The sequence below is a fragment of the Nematolebias whitei genome, chromosome 13 (assembly GCF_014905685.2).
Source record: "Nematolebias whitei isolate Nwh7 chromosome 13, NemWhi1, whole genome shotgun sequence".
Taxonomy (NCBI): Eukaryota; Metazoa; Chordata; class Actinopteri; order Cyprinodontiformes; family Rivulidae; genus Nematolebias; species Nematolebias whitei.
This window is the reverse complement of record NC_056510.1, coordinates 4,583,575-4,599,538: the sequence shown is the minus strand read 5'-3', so window position 1 is coordinate 4,599,538 and position 15,964 is coordinate 4,583,575. Positions and strand designations below refer to the sequence as shown.

The window sequence follows — 15,964 nt, the reverse complement described above, 5'->3', positions numbered from 1 at the left end:
ACGACAAGCTTTAAAAATTTGGAGATGTTAAGGTAGAAGTAAAAAACAACAACAACAAAACACTTACATTTTGTTACTTGAAATACATTTTCCTATGAAGACTGAAAAAAAAATGACACTGTGAACACTAAACTTATTTTATTTAAAAAATGGGTTACATGATATAGCTAGAAAATAATATTTAATTGAAACTTTACACTTTATTCTACCTTTTGGCAGTGTGAATTACTTGTCTCACGGACATAATATTTGTTAATAGCATTTATTTCATGCACCTTAAAATAAAAGGGGGGGTGGAAGAAAAATAAATGACCATAATTCTTTTGATGACCAGAATTGACGCTAGGGGGCGCTCCTCTTGTTTACTTTAATTACAAAAAAAAAAGAAGCGGACAAAGAGAAACTCATAGCTCAAGATGGTATCAGTCCACTAGTTCGTTCAAATTTATAAACTATGTGAAAAAATAAATCAAGCAAACAATATATTTATACAAAAAAAAAAAAACACTTAAATATATGTTATAAACCTATGCCTGATTTTCTGCACCGGAAAAAAAAATCGTCTAAAAAGAAAAGCGGAAGTTATAATGGGTGACTCCTCTTGTTTCATGACGTCACATCCTGTTGTAGCCCCCGGTGGTTTCCTGGCTCAGTAAGCCCGACAGCCGCCGTCTTTCAGGACCGTTTGAAGGGTTGGAGTCATGGCAGCTGCCCCGGGGACCAGCAAGGCGGCCCACGGCGAAGTGGGACCGAAGAAGAAGAAGGGGCCCGGCGCCCTGGCCACGGCCTACCTGGTCATTTACAATGTTGTCATGACAGCAGGGTATGTAGCGTGTTTGTCCTCGTGCTAACGCTGTGGAGCGAGTTTTTAATGTGACTTATTATAACTGCAGCCATGGAAACTGTGCTTAATATTCTAAAAACAGTGATGGTGGGATGCTGGTCGGTGAATTTATTGTTTTCTCCTCGCCTTCATGGCTTGCACAGATTAACAACAGACCCCAGCTGGCGTGCACGTTAATGAAAAGGTCCAGACTGCGGAAATAAAATTCATCTTGTGGCAAATAAAACTGTCTGCTCGCGTCTCGTTAGGATATTTTGCATTTCAACAAAACAATGACGTTTTATTGTGTTTTTTGTTATTATGGATATTATTAACAAGTGGGCTTATTTTGAGCCAAAAATGGTGATTTTATTTTTCTTATGCAGTGAACTAATTTGTTTATGCATCATTAATATGTCCATTAAACGTTACTTGGGCTTTTTTGTTTATGCTATATTTAGTTTAATATTAAACAAGTAGTTATAGTTTAAGATTTTGATTCTATGATTAAAAATGAAGCGCGTGCCAACTTTGACTCCAATAATTAAAAATTGATCTGATTTAGAATAATTGCAGAAACGAACCAATCAGAGTTCAGCATGTTGGATTAAAGGACTGCCACCCCAAATTTAGTTCAAACAAGAAAGATGTGGGTTTCATGTTACTTTTTTTTATCAGAGATTTAAATATAAGAGTAAGGAGCAATGATGGTGGCTTCTGATTTTTGCAGACTCTTCAGTTTGATTTAGCAAAAAATAACAACACCTCAAACCAAAACTCTGCTGAAGACGATTAAATGTACTTAACGTTAGTTTTTCCAGTCGTTGCATATCATCTATTTCACAACATCACATGCTCTGAACTCTGAACTCTTCCCGTGCGACTTTTATGAGTCTGATTTCCAAACGGTTGCACAACGGAGTGCGAGGCGTAATTATTTCACTGTTCAACCAGTTGGGTCACATTTACCCGCTCTGCCTGGTGCACACTGCGTGCATTGTTCATGTGAGACGAGCGTGCAGCCATTTTCCAGTTTGCCCACCACTGAGAAGGCGTCCTCAGTGTGCGCCCCACTGGTCCTGAAATCAATCATTTCTGCACAGTAGTCCACAACTGATGCCAAGATGTAAAACTTATTAAACCACGATGTGGAGAATATTACTTTAAATCATGTCTCACCGTTAATGAGACATCTCCCCACAAAAGATCTTCCTTGCGATCAATTAATATTGACACCCACACGAACAAATCAATTCTTTACCAGCGTTGCTCGGAAATTTAGAAAAATTTAATATGTGGCTTAAAAAACACTCACTAAAACAAAACTTAGCTTTGTAAACATTAAAACACGTTTATCTTTTTGTTTGCCATAAGTCGTCTTAAACAACAAAAATGTTAATGATCTCTTTTTACGTGCGGAAATGTTTGAATATTTTTAAATAAATCATGTGGATTTCAATGTTTTAGTTCGCGCTCTAAAACGACTTTTATATCCACAGAGCTCGAAACGAACTAAAACCTGTAAATTGTTGCTCGTCGCTGGAAGTCGCACACGTCTTTTGCTCGTCTGTGCTTGTGTTTGTTCGTCTGTTAGTAAAATATTTCACGAACCACTGGGTGAATTTCATTGAAACTCTCCCAAAAGTAATTACCGGTGTTGAATCTGCAGCGGATTAACTTCATGAGTGATCCTGATTCAAGATGTCTGCCACAGTCGGCTGACTGTAGGAGGCTCAAAATGAATAACTCGATACGTTTTACACGCATTAATCTAAAATCGTTGTTAAAAGTAGCAGAAAGTCATTCTCAGCACTTCCTCTGAGCGTGCGGTTTTACAGCGTTGTACTTTATTTTTGACCAAACTGAACTTCTTTCCTTGGACGCGGCGTGAAAGTGAATTGTCGTTTACCGGCGGCTCGTGTGTGAAACCTTCAGAGTTGTGGTTTTCCAGGTGGCTGGTGATCGCTGTGGGTCTGGTTCGGGCCTACCTGGCCAGAGGGAGCTACCATGGTCTGTACTACTCCATCGAGAAACCCCTGAAGTTCTTTCAGACCGGAGCGGTTCTGGAGGTGAGGTCCAGGCAGTCCCGATGAATTTTAATATAAAACTCATCTAACACACAATATTTAAAGAATACATTCAAATACTGGGGATTCAGTAGTTTGTTTCATTGTTGCTAGTTTTAGAGCAAAAATCAAAAAAATGAAAGGGGCGTCAAGTCTTTTTATTTATTTATTTGTTATCTCTTAAATGTTTGGTATGTCCTGAGTAAAACGTCAGCGTGAAAACTTATCACGTCTCTCGGTTGAAGGCACGGAGCCAAAAACCACGGAGACATTTTGTTTTCATGACTTCCTGTCAGATATGTGACGATGTGTCGGTGTAGCAGAACACTACAGATTAATTACATTTTCTGTTTCATGTCCTGATTGTTTAAATGGAAACTACAGATTAGAGTGAAGCAGCAGGAGGCGTTTGTGTCCGGACACAGTGTGGTCCAAGAATTTACTGTCGTCTTTTTTTTATGTTTCTCAAATAAAATAATAAAAATAAAAAATTTTAAAAAATCCAATAAGTTGGTGCTTTAAACTGTCAGTTGTGAAATTTGGTGCAATTGTTCACAAAAACCCCCAACAATTATTAAAGTTATGTGATTATATTGATTATAGAGTTGTTATTATATGTTTTCTGGTTAAAGTAAGACATCAACTGTAAAATGTTGTGAACTTTTGCAAACGTTGCGCTCCACGCTGAGACGGTTCTGTTCTCTCTCGTCTTTCTCCAGATCCTGCACTGCGCTGTAGGTGAGTGTCTCTGCACGTGAACACGGAAGGATCATCCCAGTGAAGCAGTCGGATGCTTTGGTTTTGTGTGCACTTATTAGATTTTACTTTTAATAAACTTCTGACGGAAGGAGTGTGTAGAAACAGGAAGACTTGCTCTTTAATGTTTTTTTAATCCAGACACTCTTTAAAATGCCAAGTTCAAGTTGGACGTCTCTTTGATTTCAAAAATATATACAGTCACTTTAACTTCCACATAGGCAAATGGAGGACACTATATGTATATTTTCCAACGTTAAAAGGCCCCTCACTCAAAGAGCTCAGGTTTTTGTTCCAAATATGACCTTTTGCTGCTCCTTTCACATTTTGTTCTGGTTCAGCTTCTTTTTTTTAATTTGCTGCTTCTTTCTTTCTGCTCCTTTCAGCTTATTTTTGCAAGTTTCAGCTTTTTCTGCTATTTCAGCTACTATTTAGCTGTTTTATGCTCATTTAAGCTTTTTGGCTAGATCCACTTTTTTGCACTCATTTAAACTTTTTTCAGCCTAATTCAGCAAAAATGCGCTCTCTCCACTTCCTTCTGGTAACTTAAGCTTCTTTCTGCCTTTTTAGCTACTTTTCAGAAGTATTTTGTGTGTGTGTTAATTTCCACTTTTTTCTGCTTCTTTCAGCCTAATTGGACAAACATGTTCTTTCTGATTTCTACCTTTTCAGTTACATTTCAACTTTTTTTTTTTTTTTTAAAGTTAATTTCATCCGTTTTTCAGCAAGTTTTTCTGCAGTAAGAATTCACACTGCACTTTTGCAGGAAATGCAATTTCTGTAGTTTGAAATGTTTAATTTTTAACACGTTGGGTCACCTGGATCTTCTGTTCCTGCAGCGTGACCATCGATAAGCTTCAGAGGATGTATGTATGTATGTATGTATGTATGTATGTATGTATGTATGGATGTATGTATGGATGTATGGATGTATGTATGTATGTATGGTATGTTATGTATGTATGGATGTATGTATGGATGTATGTATGTATGTATGTCATTTCCTCGTACCGACTCTGTTGGGTCAACTTTGACTGTATATAAATTAGGTGCAAAATAGACTAATCGACTAGTCGACTAATCGTTTCTTGTGTAATCTCACAAGTTTTTATATTTCATGTCGACTAGTCAAACCCCCCCCACTGTTCCCAACCCTATTCCACCCAATCCACGTGGGAGATTAAATAAAATAAAACTTTTTTTTTTTTGCAAATATGATATAACGTCTTGAGTTCCTATGACGTCATCAACTAGTCGACTCGACTTTTATCACGTTAAAGTCGACTTTTAAAGATATGTAGTCGTTTAACCCCTAATATAAATAAAATAATGCAGCAAACAATGTTTTCAGGCTTTGTGCCAAGTTTTTGATCAGAAGTCAAATTAAACTTTTTATTTAATTTTAAAAAGTTTGATGATTTCAGTTTAAATATGAGGGGGTCACTCTGTTTTTTTTTTTTTAAGACTGATCTTTAGTAAACAGCAAAACAGCTGTGGATTCTGGGAAATGAAGTATTTGTTGTGTGTGCAGCTCACTCCTTCCACATCGAACCAGCTTCTGTTTTGTCTCCTAACTCAGGAATCGTACCGTCCTCTGTGGTTCTGACCGGGTTTCAGGTCATGTCCCGGGTCTTCCTCACTTGGGCCGTCACTCACAGCGTCAGAGAGGTACGATGAGGTTTTCAAACACTCCAGCTGTTCAACACCTGCACCGTTTTATTGGCATCTTAAGCAGCTCACCCTGCTGTTGTGTTAAAGTGACCCGTTGATGTTTGCCCTGTTTTTAGACCCGAGGGGACTAAAAGTGTAAGTAAACCCAGAGTCTTGCTGAAAGGTTGCAGGAATGAATCCGTTAGGTCTTAATATTTTCAATAATATGAAGGATGTTCTTCTCTGGTCTTTCATTTCCTTTGTGTGTCCGTTGTATGATGCGGTACTGACATGTTTTCCTCAAGTCCTCTTTTCCTCATGTGAATGTGAGCCGAAGCATCGTGTGGTTTTCCTGTTAACATCTGCGCCGTTTTCAACCTAATGTCTGAGGATGCAGAGTGATCTGAGCGTCTAAAACAAGCGGCATGTTCCTCTGATGAAAACTGGATTATCCTCCAGCAGAACTCGGCGTGACGCCAGGCCGTCTGCCTCCCATCATGCTTTGTGTGTGTGTTGGTGCAGGTACAGAGCGAGGACAGCGTGCTGCTCTTCGTCACAGCCTGGACGGTCACCGAGATCATCCGCTACTCCTTCTACACCTTCAGTCTTCTCAATCACCTGCCGTACCTCATCAAATGGGCCAGGTAGGAAAATCAGACGGAGGAGGTTGATTCTCTACGGCTGAATAACTTTTTAAAAAACGTTTCAGAGGTCTCGGTCACCAATTCACACACATTGCTTTTTAATACCCACTCCACCACACAAGGTCGACTAATCACTAAACAGCGGTGTAGTAAACGAGGGTATACGAGAAAAGCTTAAGAATCACAGTGTAACCACTCGAAAGTGCCCAGTGATGTGACATCATGGGGCTCGTGTCATTGTCAACACATTGGGAACATTTTATAGACACATCGAGTTGGTTCAACCTGCTTTTTGCATAATTAATACTTACTACTTAATACTTGAACGTGTTTTGCTTTGACACTGTTTTACAAATCCTATGACATGGTTTTAATACAAAACTGTTTGTTGTCTATTCAAATATAAGCATCAGAGAAATTTAGAAATAATCAATTGTGCTTCAAAATCTAAATAAATTGAATCTCACATTGTACTGACTGGTGTACTTCGGTTTCCAAGCACAGTATACCCAGTACAAAAATGTAGACTACACCACTGTCGCTAAACCACTTGTCAAACTCGAGGCCTGAGGGCCAAATACGGCCCTTACTAATAGCGATGCACGATACTGGATTTTTGGTCGATACCGATATATTTTATATACTTACTACTACGGCTGACTTTCGGCATACCTCCACCTCTCCAAATTCTCTTCCACCTGTTCCCTGTTCTCACCACAGATCACAACGTCATCTGCAAACATAGTCCACAGAGATTCCTGCCTGAGCTCATCTGTTAGTCGCTCCATCACCAGAATAAACAAGAAGGGGCTCAGAGCTGATCCTTGATGCACTCCACCTCCACCTTGAAGCTGTCTGTCCCTCCGTGTAACTAAATAGTCAAAAAGCTCATCTGAGTAGCTGTGGAAAAACTGCAGCGCGTTGTTGATGCTTTTTGCTCAGAGTTGGACAAAGTTGATGAATTGTGACAACAATCCTTGAAATAAAGATGTCTGGGTGAAAACAGCTCACTTGATTTTCCATATTATGTCTGTGAGTTTGTAAAGTCTGCCTCGTTTTAGATGCTCTCTGTTTAAACTTTGTTTTAACCGTTAGCTGCTGAACTCTTGTCTTTTATCACGAGCGTTTCTCTCAGCACAACGGAGACACGGCTGCCAGAACAAACCAGCCTTTAAGCTTCCTCTTGTCACAGTCAAAGCTGGACGTGTCCCTCAACGTTGTAGGCTTATACGACGAAGCTGGCGTCACACAGCCATAGCAGCAGGTTCGTTTTGTGAGGACCTTATCTTATGACACCGCGTTGAATTGCAATGAATATTCAGAAGACATCTTGAAGAATATTAGTGAATTCAAATTGAATTTAAAACCAGCTGAATGTGCAGTTTGAGAAGACGAAAAGCGTTTCTGGTCCTCATTTCTTAATGAAACAAGTTTTTAATTGCCTAAATAAGATAATTCACCGTGGTTTTGATTTTATTCGTCAGATTCGGGACTCGTCTTTTTGGATACGGTCGTGATGATTAGAGTTTTAAAGAACGTTGCGTGAAACGGTCGCGCATCACAGAGCAGTCTTTACCAGAACAGTACATTCAAAACAGATTATTTACGTAACCCATACAAATCCTGTTTCCACGATCAAACCAACACGTCTGTCTGGTAAACAGGATTTTTCTGCTCCTACAACCGAGGCAACAGTTGAGTCTTCCTCTCTGCGGTCTTTGTTGCTAGGTAGCAAACGAGGCCGCTGCTATATTGGTATTCAACTTTCAGCCTGAATTGCACCCAGAGAGATGGGGATGGCTTGTACATCTGTGGAAGATTAATAGAGAACACTCGAGAGGTTTGGGGCTGTAGAGTTTTTATTTTCTCATCTTGAAGTTTCCTCTCTGTAGATTAAAGGGAGCTGAGCGTGCGTCTCGTATTTAATTTCACACTTGGGCTTTTTTTGTCCCCAGTCGGGGAGCAAATGGGGGGAATAGGAAATATCCTTCATCTGTCTGTTCGTCTATCCACGTGAGCATAACTTGAAAAATAAATGAGGTGTTGACTTTCATTTTAGTGTGTGGCTGCATTTAGGCATAAGAAAGGTGGATACATGAACATATTAATCTTGTTAACTTGGAAAAACAATTCGCAACATGCTGACTGACACTTGGTGTATGTAAACACGTCACCCCGATCATCTCAGGAAACTACGCTCTCTAGTTTTTATGTTGCCTGAAATTATATCCTCAAATAATCGGGTCAAAAATAAGCAACGGTGCCGACTTCCATTTTGGTGTGTGTCTGCATCTAGGCATAAGAAAGGTCGAGGGAAACTAGTGTGTGTGTGTGTGTGCACGCACCAGGGGTGGAAGTACGAATTACAAATACTCACATTACTGTAATTAAGTAGATTTTTTTTGGGGTACTTATACTTTTATGCGTATTTCTTTCAAGTGTGTAATTTTACTCGTACTTAAGTACAATTTAGACCATGTCATCTACTTTGCTACTTTTAAAACCAGAAGTCGCTACGGAGTACGGCCGCAATTTGAATTAATATTCAAACCGTTCATCTGCATCTTTGCAGCCAATAAGTGTCTCAGATCGTGCACGCACCAATTACCCGTGATGCAAGCGAAGGACAACTCTGTGGAGAGCCGTTTAGAGATGCTCCTCACAGCCGAACGAAGCCGGATAGACTCGGTTAGAACCAGCTCCTGCTGACGCCGAACAAAAGGTTCAGAAGGTGAAGGGTGACAGACATGTCACTTACCTGCCTGTTGTTCGCAGTGTGTCTGGAAAAGTTCAAACTGTTCTACGCCTTCTTACAAAATGTCTTTTAACAAACAAAATTCCTGCTTTATCCACATTTGTTTACAAAAGAAATGGCCTTAGTGTAGTTTTTCTATACTTTATTGTTCGTCTGAGAAATGTGCTTTGAATGTAGCTATTACATGCAGTAAATTTAACTGAATGTCTTCTATTAACACAATAAAACATCGATTGGTTAAAAAAAATTAATACTCTGAGTAGTTTTTGAGAAGAGTACTTTGTACTTTTACTTAAGTATGTTTATAACACCAGTACTTTTAATTGCAATTGAGTACACTTTAAGCAGTGTAATTGTACTTGTACTTGAGTACAAATTTTCAGTACTCTTTCCACCTCTGGCGCACACGTGTGTTGCCCACCCTATAATTTAAGGAAACCTTGCAATCTAATTTTTATATAAAGTTTAGTTTTCTCAAACTAACTGGGGTGGCCATAGATTAATTTACGGTGGCCTTGGTCACCATTAGCCACCCCCTGGCTCCGCCCTTGCTCCTGGTGGCTCCACCCACTTGCCAGGATCCCTCACTCTGTTCTGCCCAACTCTGTTTGCATGCGCAGTGCAACTCCTCCTCACTTGGATATCTTGCACCAAAAGAATTAAAGTTTACTTGTACGTGAAAAATACTCGTCTTGAAAATTTCAAACGATTCAAATCCTTCAGCGACAGGAGACGTCAGCGTACCGCTTGTTCGTCTTCAAGTGGTCCTTAAATAAAATAATTCCTCAATATTTATTGATCTAAACTAATCTAGAAGCATGCAGTGGCAGTAGAGTCCTTTGTGTTTTAGAAATGGTCAACTAGCACATAAGTGTTGGGGACATTTAGTAAATTTTTCTTCCGTTCTCTGGTATCGGCTCCATGAAAACGGCCTTTTCAATATATATTTACTTCCGTTTCATATTTTCTTGATTCACTTCCTGGTGGCACTCCATCAAAGCCTGAGCGCATCGTTTTAATGAGATAAAATCACATCTAGTGTCGCTGCCCTTGGCAAAATGTCATCTACTACAAGCTGTTAATTTCGAGGCCATCAGTGTTGTTTTTATTTGAAGTCGTCGTTTCCATCACCTTATCATACGTGTCCCTCAGTGTTTGGATGCTAATAAAAGTAATGCGACCCACCCCTCTTCTCTGGATATTTGAATCAGTCAGTAATGATGTGAAAAGGTTTCATGTCTCCCTGGTTGTCTCCGTGCTGCAGGTACACCTTTTTCATCGTGCTGTATCCGATGGGCGTGACCGGAGAACTGCTGACCATCTATGCAGCTCTGCCGTACGTGCAGAAAACGGGCCTGTACTCCGTTACCCTCCCCAACAAGTACAACTTCTCCTTCGACTACTACACCTTCCTCATCCTCGTCATGGTCTCCTACATCCCCTGTGAGTAAAGGAGTGCGCTCGCTTGTCATTTTAGGGGTGACTTGGAACAGTAAAGTAAGTGGGAACAACCCACTGTGGAGCTTTTGTGTAGCTGTGTGGGGTTTTTGTTTTTACCCACAATCCTAAGAGGCTGTCGCACAGTGACGTACAGCATCAGCGTATGTCATCGTATAAATAAATAGCTAATGCTACCCAGTACAGTATATACAAAACGGTAAATGTTTTTGTCTGAACAGTGCCGATCACACGGCACAGCATCCTTACAGGAAGTCATTGATCGCTGTCTTCATATTCCTTCCTGCACAAGCCGTCCTCCTGCTCTACGGAGCAAATGTTGTTCTGTGAGCACGTGAGTCCCCCCCCATGCTCTGCATATGATGGGGAGGGGGTTCTCTCCTCCCATCCCCATTTCATTGCTTCGACTGTTATCTTTGTTTATACAGGTAGTCTCATTGAGTCATGAGGACCCACCCCACCAAAGACAGATGTGTATTGGGCAGCTCTGTGAGAGCCCAGATGTGAGAAAGCTAAATGTTTTGGTGGCAGGAAGCTCGTTAGCCTGTCACAAAACAACAGCAACAAATCTATAAATTATCTGCAGCGCTGTACAAGCCGCAGGGTTCAAAGTGTGGAAAAGTAGCAGCTTAGACCAGAAAATATGGTACTTGTTTTTTTAGTTGTCCTATTTAAATCTTCAGTATTTCTTGAATGGTTTGATCCTTCACACATCTGTCCTTGATCCTTTCACAACCCTCCATTATCTTATATCATCTTTTTATTAGGGGTGGGGCCGATCCAGTATCGGTATCGGGCTCCGATACCAGCATAATTTATGTATCGGATTTTTCCGATCCAACCTTCAGAGATTTCTGATCCACGATGCACGTTGGCTTCAAACTACGGAATGGATTTCCTGAACGGCGGCGTGTCTCATGAACCCAGGGTAATAAGACCCGCCTCACATTCAGGAAATCCAGTTCATAGTTTGCAGCCAGCTACAACCTGAGGACTGAGTTAGCAGCACTGTGGCTAACGGCTAACAAACTTTTCATCTAAACATGTCGCTGTGTGGAAGTATTTTACACTAAACACCACAAAGCAAGACAGCAACGTGCACTGTCTGCAGAGCCATAGCGCCACATTAAACCACGTTAAAGTTAGTTTTACGTTGGACATTCGAGCTCCGGGGCTTCAGCGGTGTGTTGTTTTCGTTCAGTCCGGAGAAGGCAGTCTGATTTCGGTCAGCCTGCCCGCCTCGGAGGAGGGAAACAAGAAGAAGACACCGCTGAAGCCCCGGAGCTCGAATGTTTACCATGAAGTTGCTAAACTTCATTGTAATTAATGACCAACCGCTATCAGTTGTAGAAAACGAAGGATTTCACAGCTTGATACTTGCAGCCAAGATCTAGTTTACCCTGCAGGAGATATTTATCAGTACAACAGTAGACGATCATAAAAAAACATATGAATTGAAAAACAGGAACGTGTCTGTGTTGGTTTATGCCATGAACTTAGCAGATGCTTGAAGCCATCTAATCGCTTTAATATCCACTTTAAAGCTGGGAATAATAAAAACAAACATGTTTTGTGTTAGCAGGATTTAGTTCCAACTTTGAAACTTATCCAACATTCATAAAACTTACCTCATGTTGCTGTTCTGGACATGCATATATTTGTACAAATTGTACTTGAGAGGAGATTATCACAGCCTCATATAAAAGCAATAATGATGAAGATATCGGGACGGGATCGGTATCAGCCGATATCCAGATTTAGGTACCGGGATCAGAAGTTAAAAAATTTGGATCGGTGCATCCCTACTTTTTATCTTGTTTTTTTAAATGAAGTTACAGGATTTTACCTGTTTTAACACATTCCTGCTGTGCCGTCGTTTGTATTGTGACTATAAGTTCAGATATTCTTCATGTTTTTTGTTTGTGTTGTTTTGTTCATAAAGGCACTACAGCACATGTGGATAACATGAACACAAACGAGCGTGCTCACTCCTCACATCAAATTTCTAATCAATAGTAATTTCAGGAAATTATCAAAGTAAACGGCGCCTTTCAGCGTAATAATGTATTTTTTTATATTTCCACCCACAGCAGAGAATATTTGAGTGTATGTGACATACTTCTCCTCAGTGATGGAGGTCTGCAAAGTCACTTCAGTTTGTGAAGCGAAGCGTTTTACGTGACACTGATTGAAGTCTGTGCTCGTCTTCCTCAGTGTTCCCTCAGCTTTACTTCCACATGATCCGACAGAGGAAGAAGGTGCTGGGCCACACGGAGGACTACAGCAAGATGGAGTGAGCTCAGCAGAGTTCAGAACAGTTCACGAGGGAGGAAAGAAACCAAAACGTCCCGCAAAATGAAGAGCAGATCGATTTTTCACGTTTCAAACGGACCTCTGTTGTTGTTTACAGCTGCCGCATCGTTCAGGAACCCAGGACACGCCGGTGTCGTTACGTTTTAATTTATGATCAAATTGTGATAACGCGTTAAATCTGGGAGTTTGCAGCTTTAAAAAAAAAAGTATTTTGATTTGAACGCAGCCGCGCTGCTCCGAGTATTGACCAAAGCTCGTTCGAGCTGAAGGGAGCGCCAAGAGAGCGTTTATTAGTAATAGAATAAATTCATCACCGCCCCTTATTTTAACATTATTTTAAGAAGCGGGTCTGCTTTGGGCTAATGTAAGAGAATAATGTGAAGTCTAGCACTGACAGGAATGGTTCGTTGGATTTTGATTTGTTTTTTTGTGTATTTTATTGCATCGTCTGATCATTCCTCATTTAGCTCAATAAACCGTTGTCTCGTGCTCGCATGCTTCTTTTTCTGTTTAGCCGACCTGCTTCAGCGTTGGTTTGATTTTTGTCGTTCACAGCGACGGTCGCTTGATATTTCTTATTCGTTCCGATTTATATGTACATCGAGACAAGTCGCGTCCAACCCCGTGAACTCTTATTTTTAACATTACAGCATACCGAGTTAAAACATTCCTTTATAAGTTTTATCACGTGGCTTTAACTATTGAAGAAATGGGACAGCTGAGCATAAAGTGAACAGAGTGTGAACCTGTAGCAAGTGTTTTCAAAGGAAATGAGCTCTGATATGTAAAAATCAAACAAATAAAGATGCATTGTAGCCTGAATATGTTGAATGTTCAAATTGTTTGTTCCGCAAATCAACGAGGATTTACTGTAAAATGCTAATTCCAAGTAGCAGCCCCCTCCGTGTGGGGCAGATTTGATTTGTGACACTGAAATGAAAGTTTTAACCTTTTCAACTATTTTAACTGAAGGGAACAAAATGTCTCCGCTGAAACTTAAAGTGATAGTTCAGACCTTTTAATGTGGGGTTCTGTGAAAAGGTTATAAATAAATATTAAATTGCCTCTTGTAGATCTTTAAATGGCTGTAGTTTGAAAACTGATCCTGTTGATGAGAATGGCTAGTCGGAACAAAACTTTCAGCTGTTCCCTCTTCAGGGTCTCCACAGCGAGTCCTCCCCCTCATTCACACATGGACTCGCTCTTACAACTGACTTTCATTTCTCCTCTTTCAAGTGCATACCTCCACCTCTCCAAGTTCTCTTCCACCTGTCCCCTGTTCTCACCACAGATCTCAATGTCATCTGCAAACATCATAATCCACGGTGATTCCCTACTGAGCACAAGACAAAACCATCAAATTGTGTTTTTTTTTTTAACTAATAAATGAGACGATTTCTAATTAAATGTAAACATTGTAAGTAAAAGAGCAACACTCGTTTTTTTCAGAATTGGGGTTTTCTATTCCAGCTGGAAGTGCGTCAAGCTGCGCCGGAAGTGCTACAGCTAGCTGCCGTTTAACTAATGCAAAGTCGACAGCTGTGTAAAAGTTTTTAAAAGGCGTGCGCATAAACTGCCATGAAATCTTTGGAGCACAACTGAAATCTGTTTTCAGACCAGCCGTCAGCTTGTCAGTCGCGTCAGAAATAAACCCTCTTCAAACGGGTCGTCCGAAGAGTTATCTACGACAGGTAAGATATTAATAGTTCATAACCTGTCCACAGAACCCTACTTTAAAAGATTTAAATTATCCTTTAATGCATTCTGCTACACCAACCTTTCTATCTGCCAAAAGCTTTATTTTACACAATTACTGAAGTTTTTTTTTTTAATTATTCATTTATATATTCATTTAAAAGAAACAAAATTAAATTAGTTGGCCCCATAATTGGAAAGATTCTGAGTTACCTGAACACTAAAGGCCACTTAACTTAACATCCCCCTCCACACATCAGATGTTTCCACAGCCTCCCTGAGGAGAATCCACTGAACAGTCAATATTTCTTTAATTAAAAAAAAAAGACTGGTTTCTTCGTGTTGGAATAAAGTAATCTGAGTAAATACTGCCACTTGAGTTCATGGATTCTCCGCCGTGGCTGGAAGACAAAGCTACAGGTCGTAACCTTGTCCTCCTCATTCAGAGCAGTTGTTTTGTGACAAATTATATAAATGATGTAAAAAGACTATCGGCCAAGCTCTGCTGCAGATCTCTGGAGTGTACTGTGTGCCTAATTACCTCAGTATATTCATCTCCAAATATTTCTGCTCGTTTTCTTTCCCCCGTAAACCCTCGAGCATGATTCAGGCTGCTTGTGGACACATCGTGCACAGCTCGTTAGAAAACTGCATGACACAGGTGGCAGTCGCCTGGAATGATGACGTCATACCTCAACTTGTTTTTGAGCATGTTTTTCTCCACGACTCGTTCTGTTAAATTACATTTTGATACAGAAGTTCTGCGAGGAGGCAGCACTTTGTGAGAGGGATGATCTCTGAGTATATATTTACAATAAACCCAAACTTTGACAAGCACGTCTGTTCTTGTTTTTGTGGAAACACGAGAAAACGCGTGGTTGCTGTAAACTCCATCTTTTTATTAGTCCAGGTAAAGAGAAAGTTTCTACTTGTGACTCGTTTTACAGGATGGAAGTTGTGCACACGGCCATGAAGCGCAGGGTGTGACCCCCGAATGGATGCAGAATGTGTCTAAATAATTATTATTGTCTGAACGTTTATCTTTAGATTTGTTTACAATCTTTTACTGCGACTTTCACATTTTGTTCAGCTTCTTTGTGCAGTGAATAAAAATTCAGCTACTTCAGCTGTTTGTCGCTCCTTTCAGATTTATTCTGCTAATTTTAACATTGTTTTGCTTTTTCTAACTTTAAGCTCATTTCGGCTTGTTCTGCACCTTTCAGATTATTTCTGCTATTTTCAGCTTTTCTGCTATTTCAGCTACTATTTAGCTGCTTCTTTTTTGTTGTTGTTATTTTCAGCTTTTGCAGCTAATTCTACATTTTTTTTTAATCTCATTTAAACTTTTTTTCAGCCAAATTCAGCATAAATGGGTTTTCTTCACTTGCTTCTGGTAATTTAAGCTTTTTGTTTCCCTGCTTTTTTAGCTACTATTCAGCTGTTTTGGGCAAATTTCTGCTTTTTTCAAATTATTTCCACTTTATTGTGTTCTGCTTCTTTCAGTCTTAGTGGGCACAGTTGTGCTCACTCCACTTCCTTTTGGTAATTTAGACTTCTTTCTGTATTTTTTAGCTACTATTCAGCAGTTTTTAGAAAATTAAAACTTTTTTTTTTCCAGATGATTTCCACATTTTGTGCTCACTTCTGCTTCTTTAAGTTTAATTAGGCAAAATTGTGCTCTCTCTCCACTTGCTTCTGCTAATTTAAAGTTCATTCAGCTTTTTTTTTAGCTAATATTTAGCTGTTTTTTTTTATTCCAGCTTTTTACAATTGTGTCAATTTCTGCTTCTTTCAGTTTTTTGGG

At 39.9% G+C, this 15,964-nt stretch overlaps 1 protein-coding gene across 1 annotated transcript; it reads left to right on the top strand.

Moving 5' to 3' along the window:
• Positions 1–619: 619 nt before the first annotated feature.
• hacd2 (3-hydroxyacyl-CoA dehydratase 2) lies at positions 620–14,997 on the top strand. The gene is made up of 7 exons (XM_037686787.1): positions 620–823; positions 2,775–2,892; positions 3,609–3,627; positions 5,225–5,313; positions 5,818–5,939; positions 9,959–10,137; positions 12,367–14,997. The coding sequence occupies exons 1-7, from the start codon at positions 702–704 to the stop codon at positions 12,447–12,449; spliced, it is 732 nt and encodes a 243-aa protein (XP_037542715.1). The 5' UTR covers positions 620–701; the 3' UTR covers positions 12,450–14,997.
• The last annotated feature ends 967 nt before the right edge of the window (positions 14,998–15,964 follow it).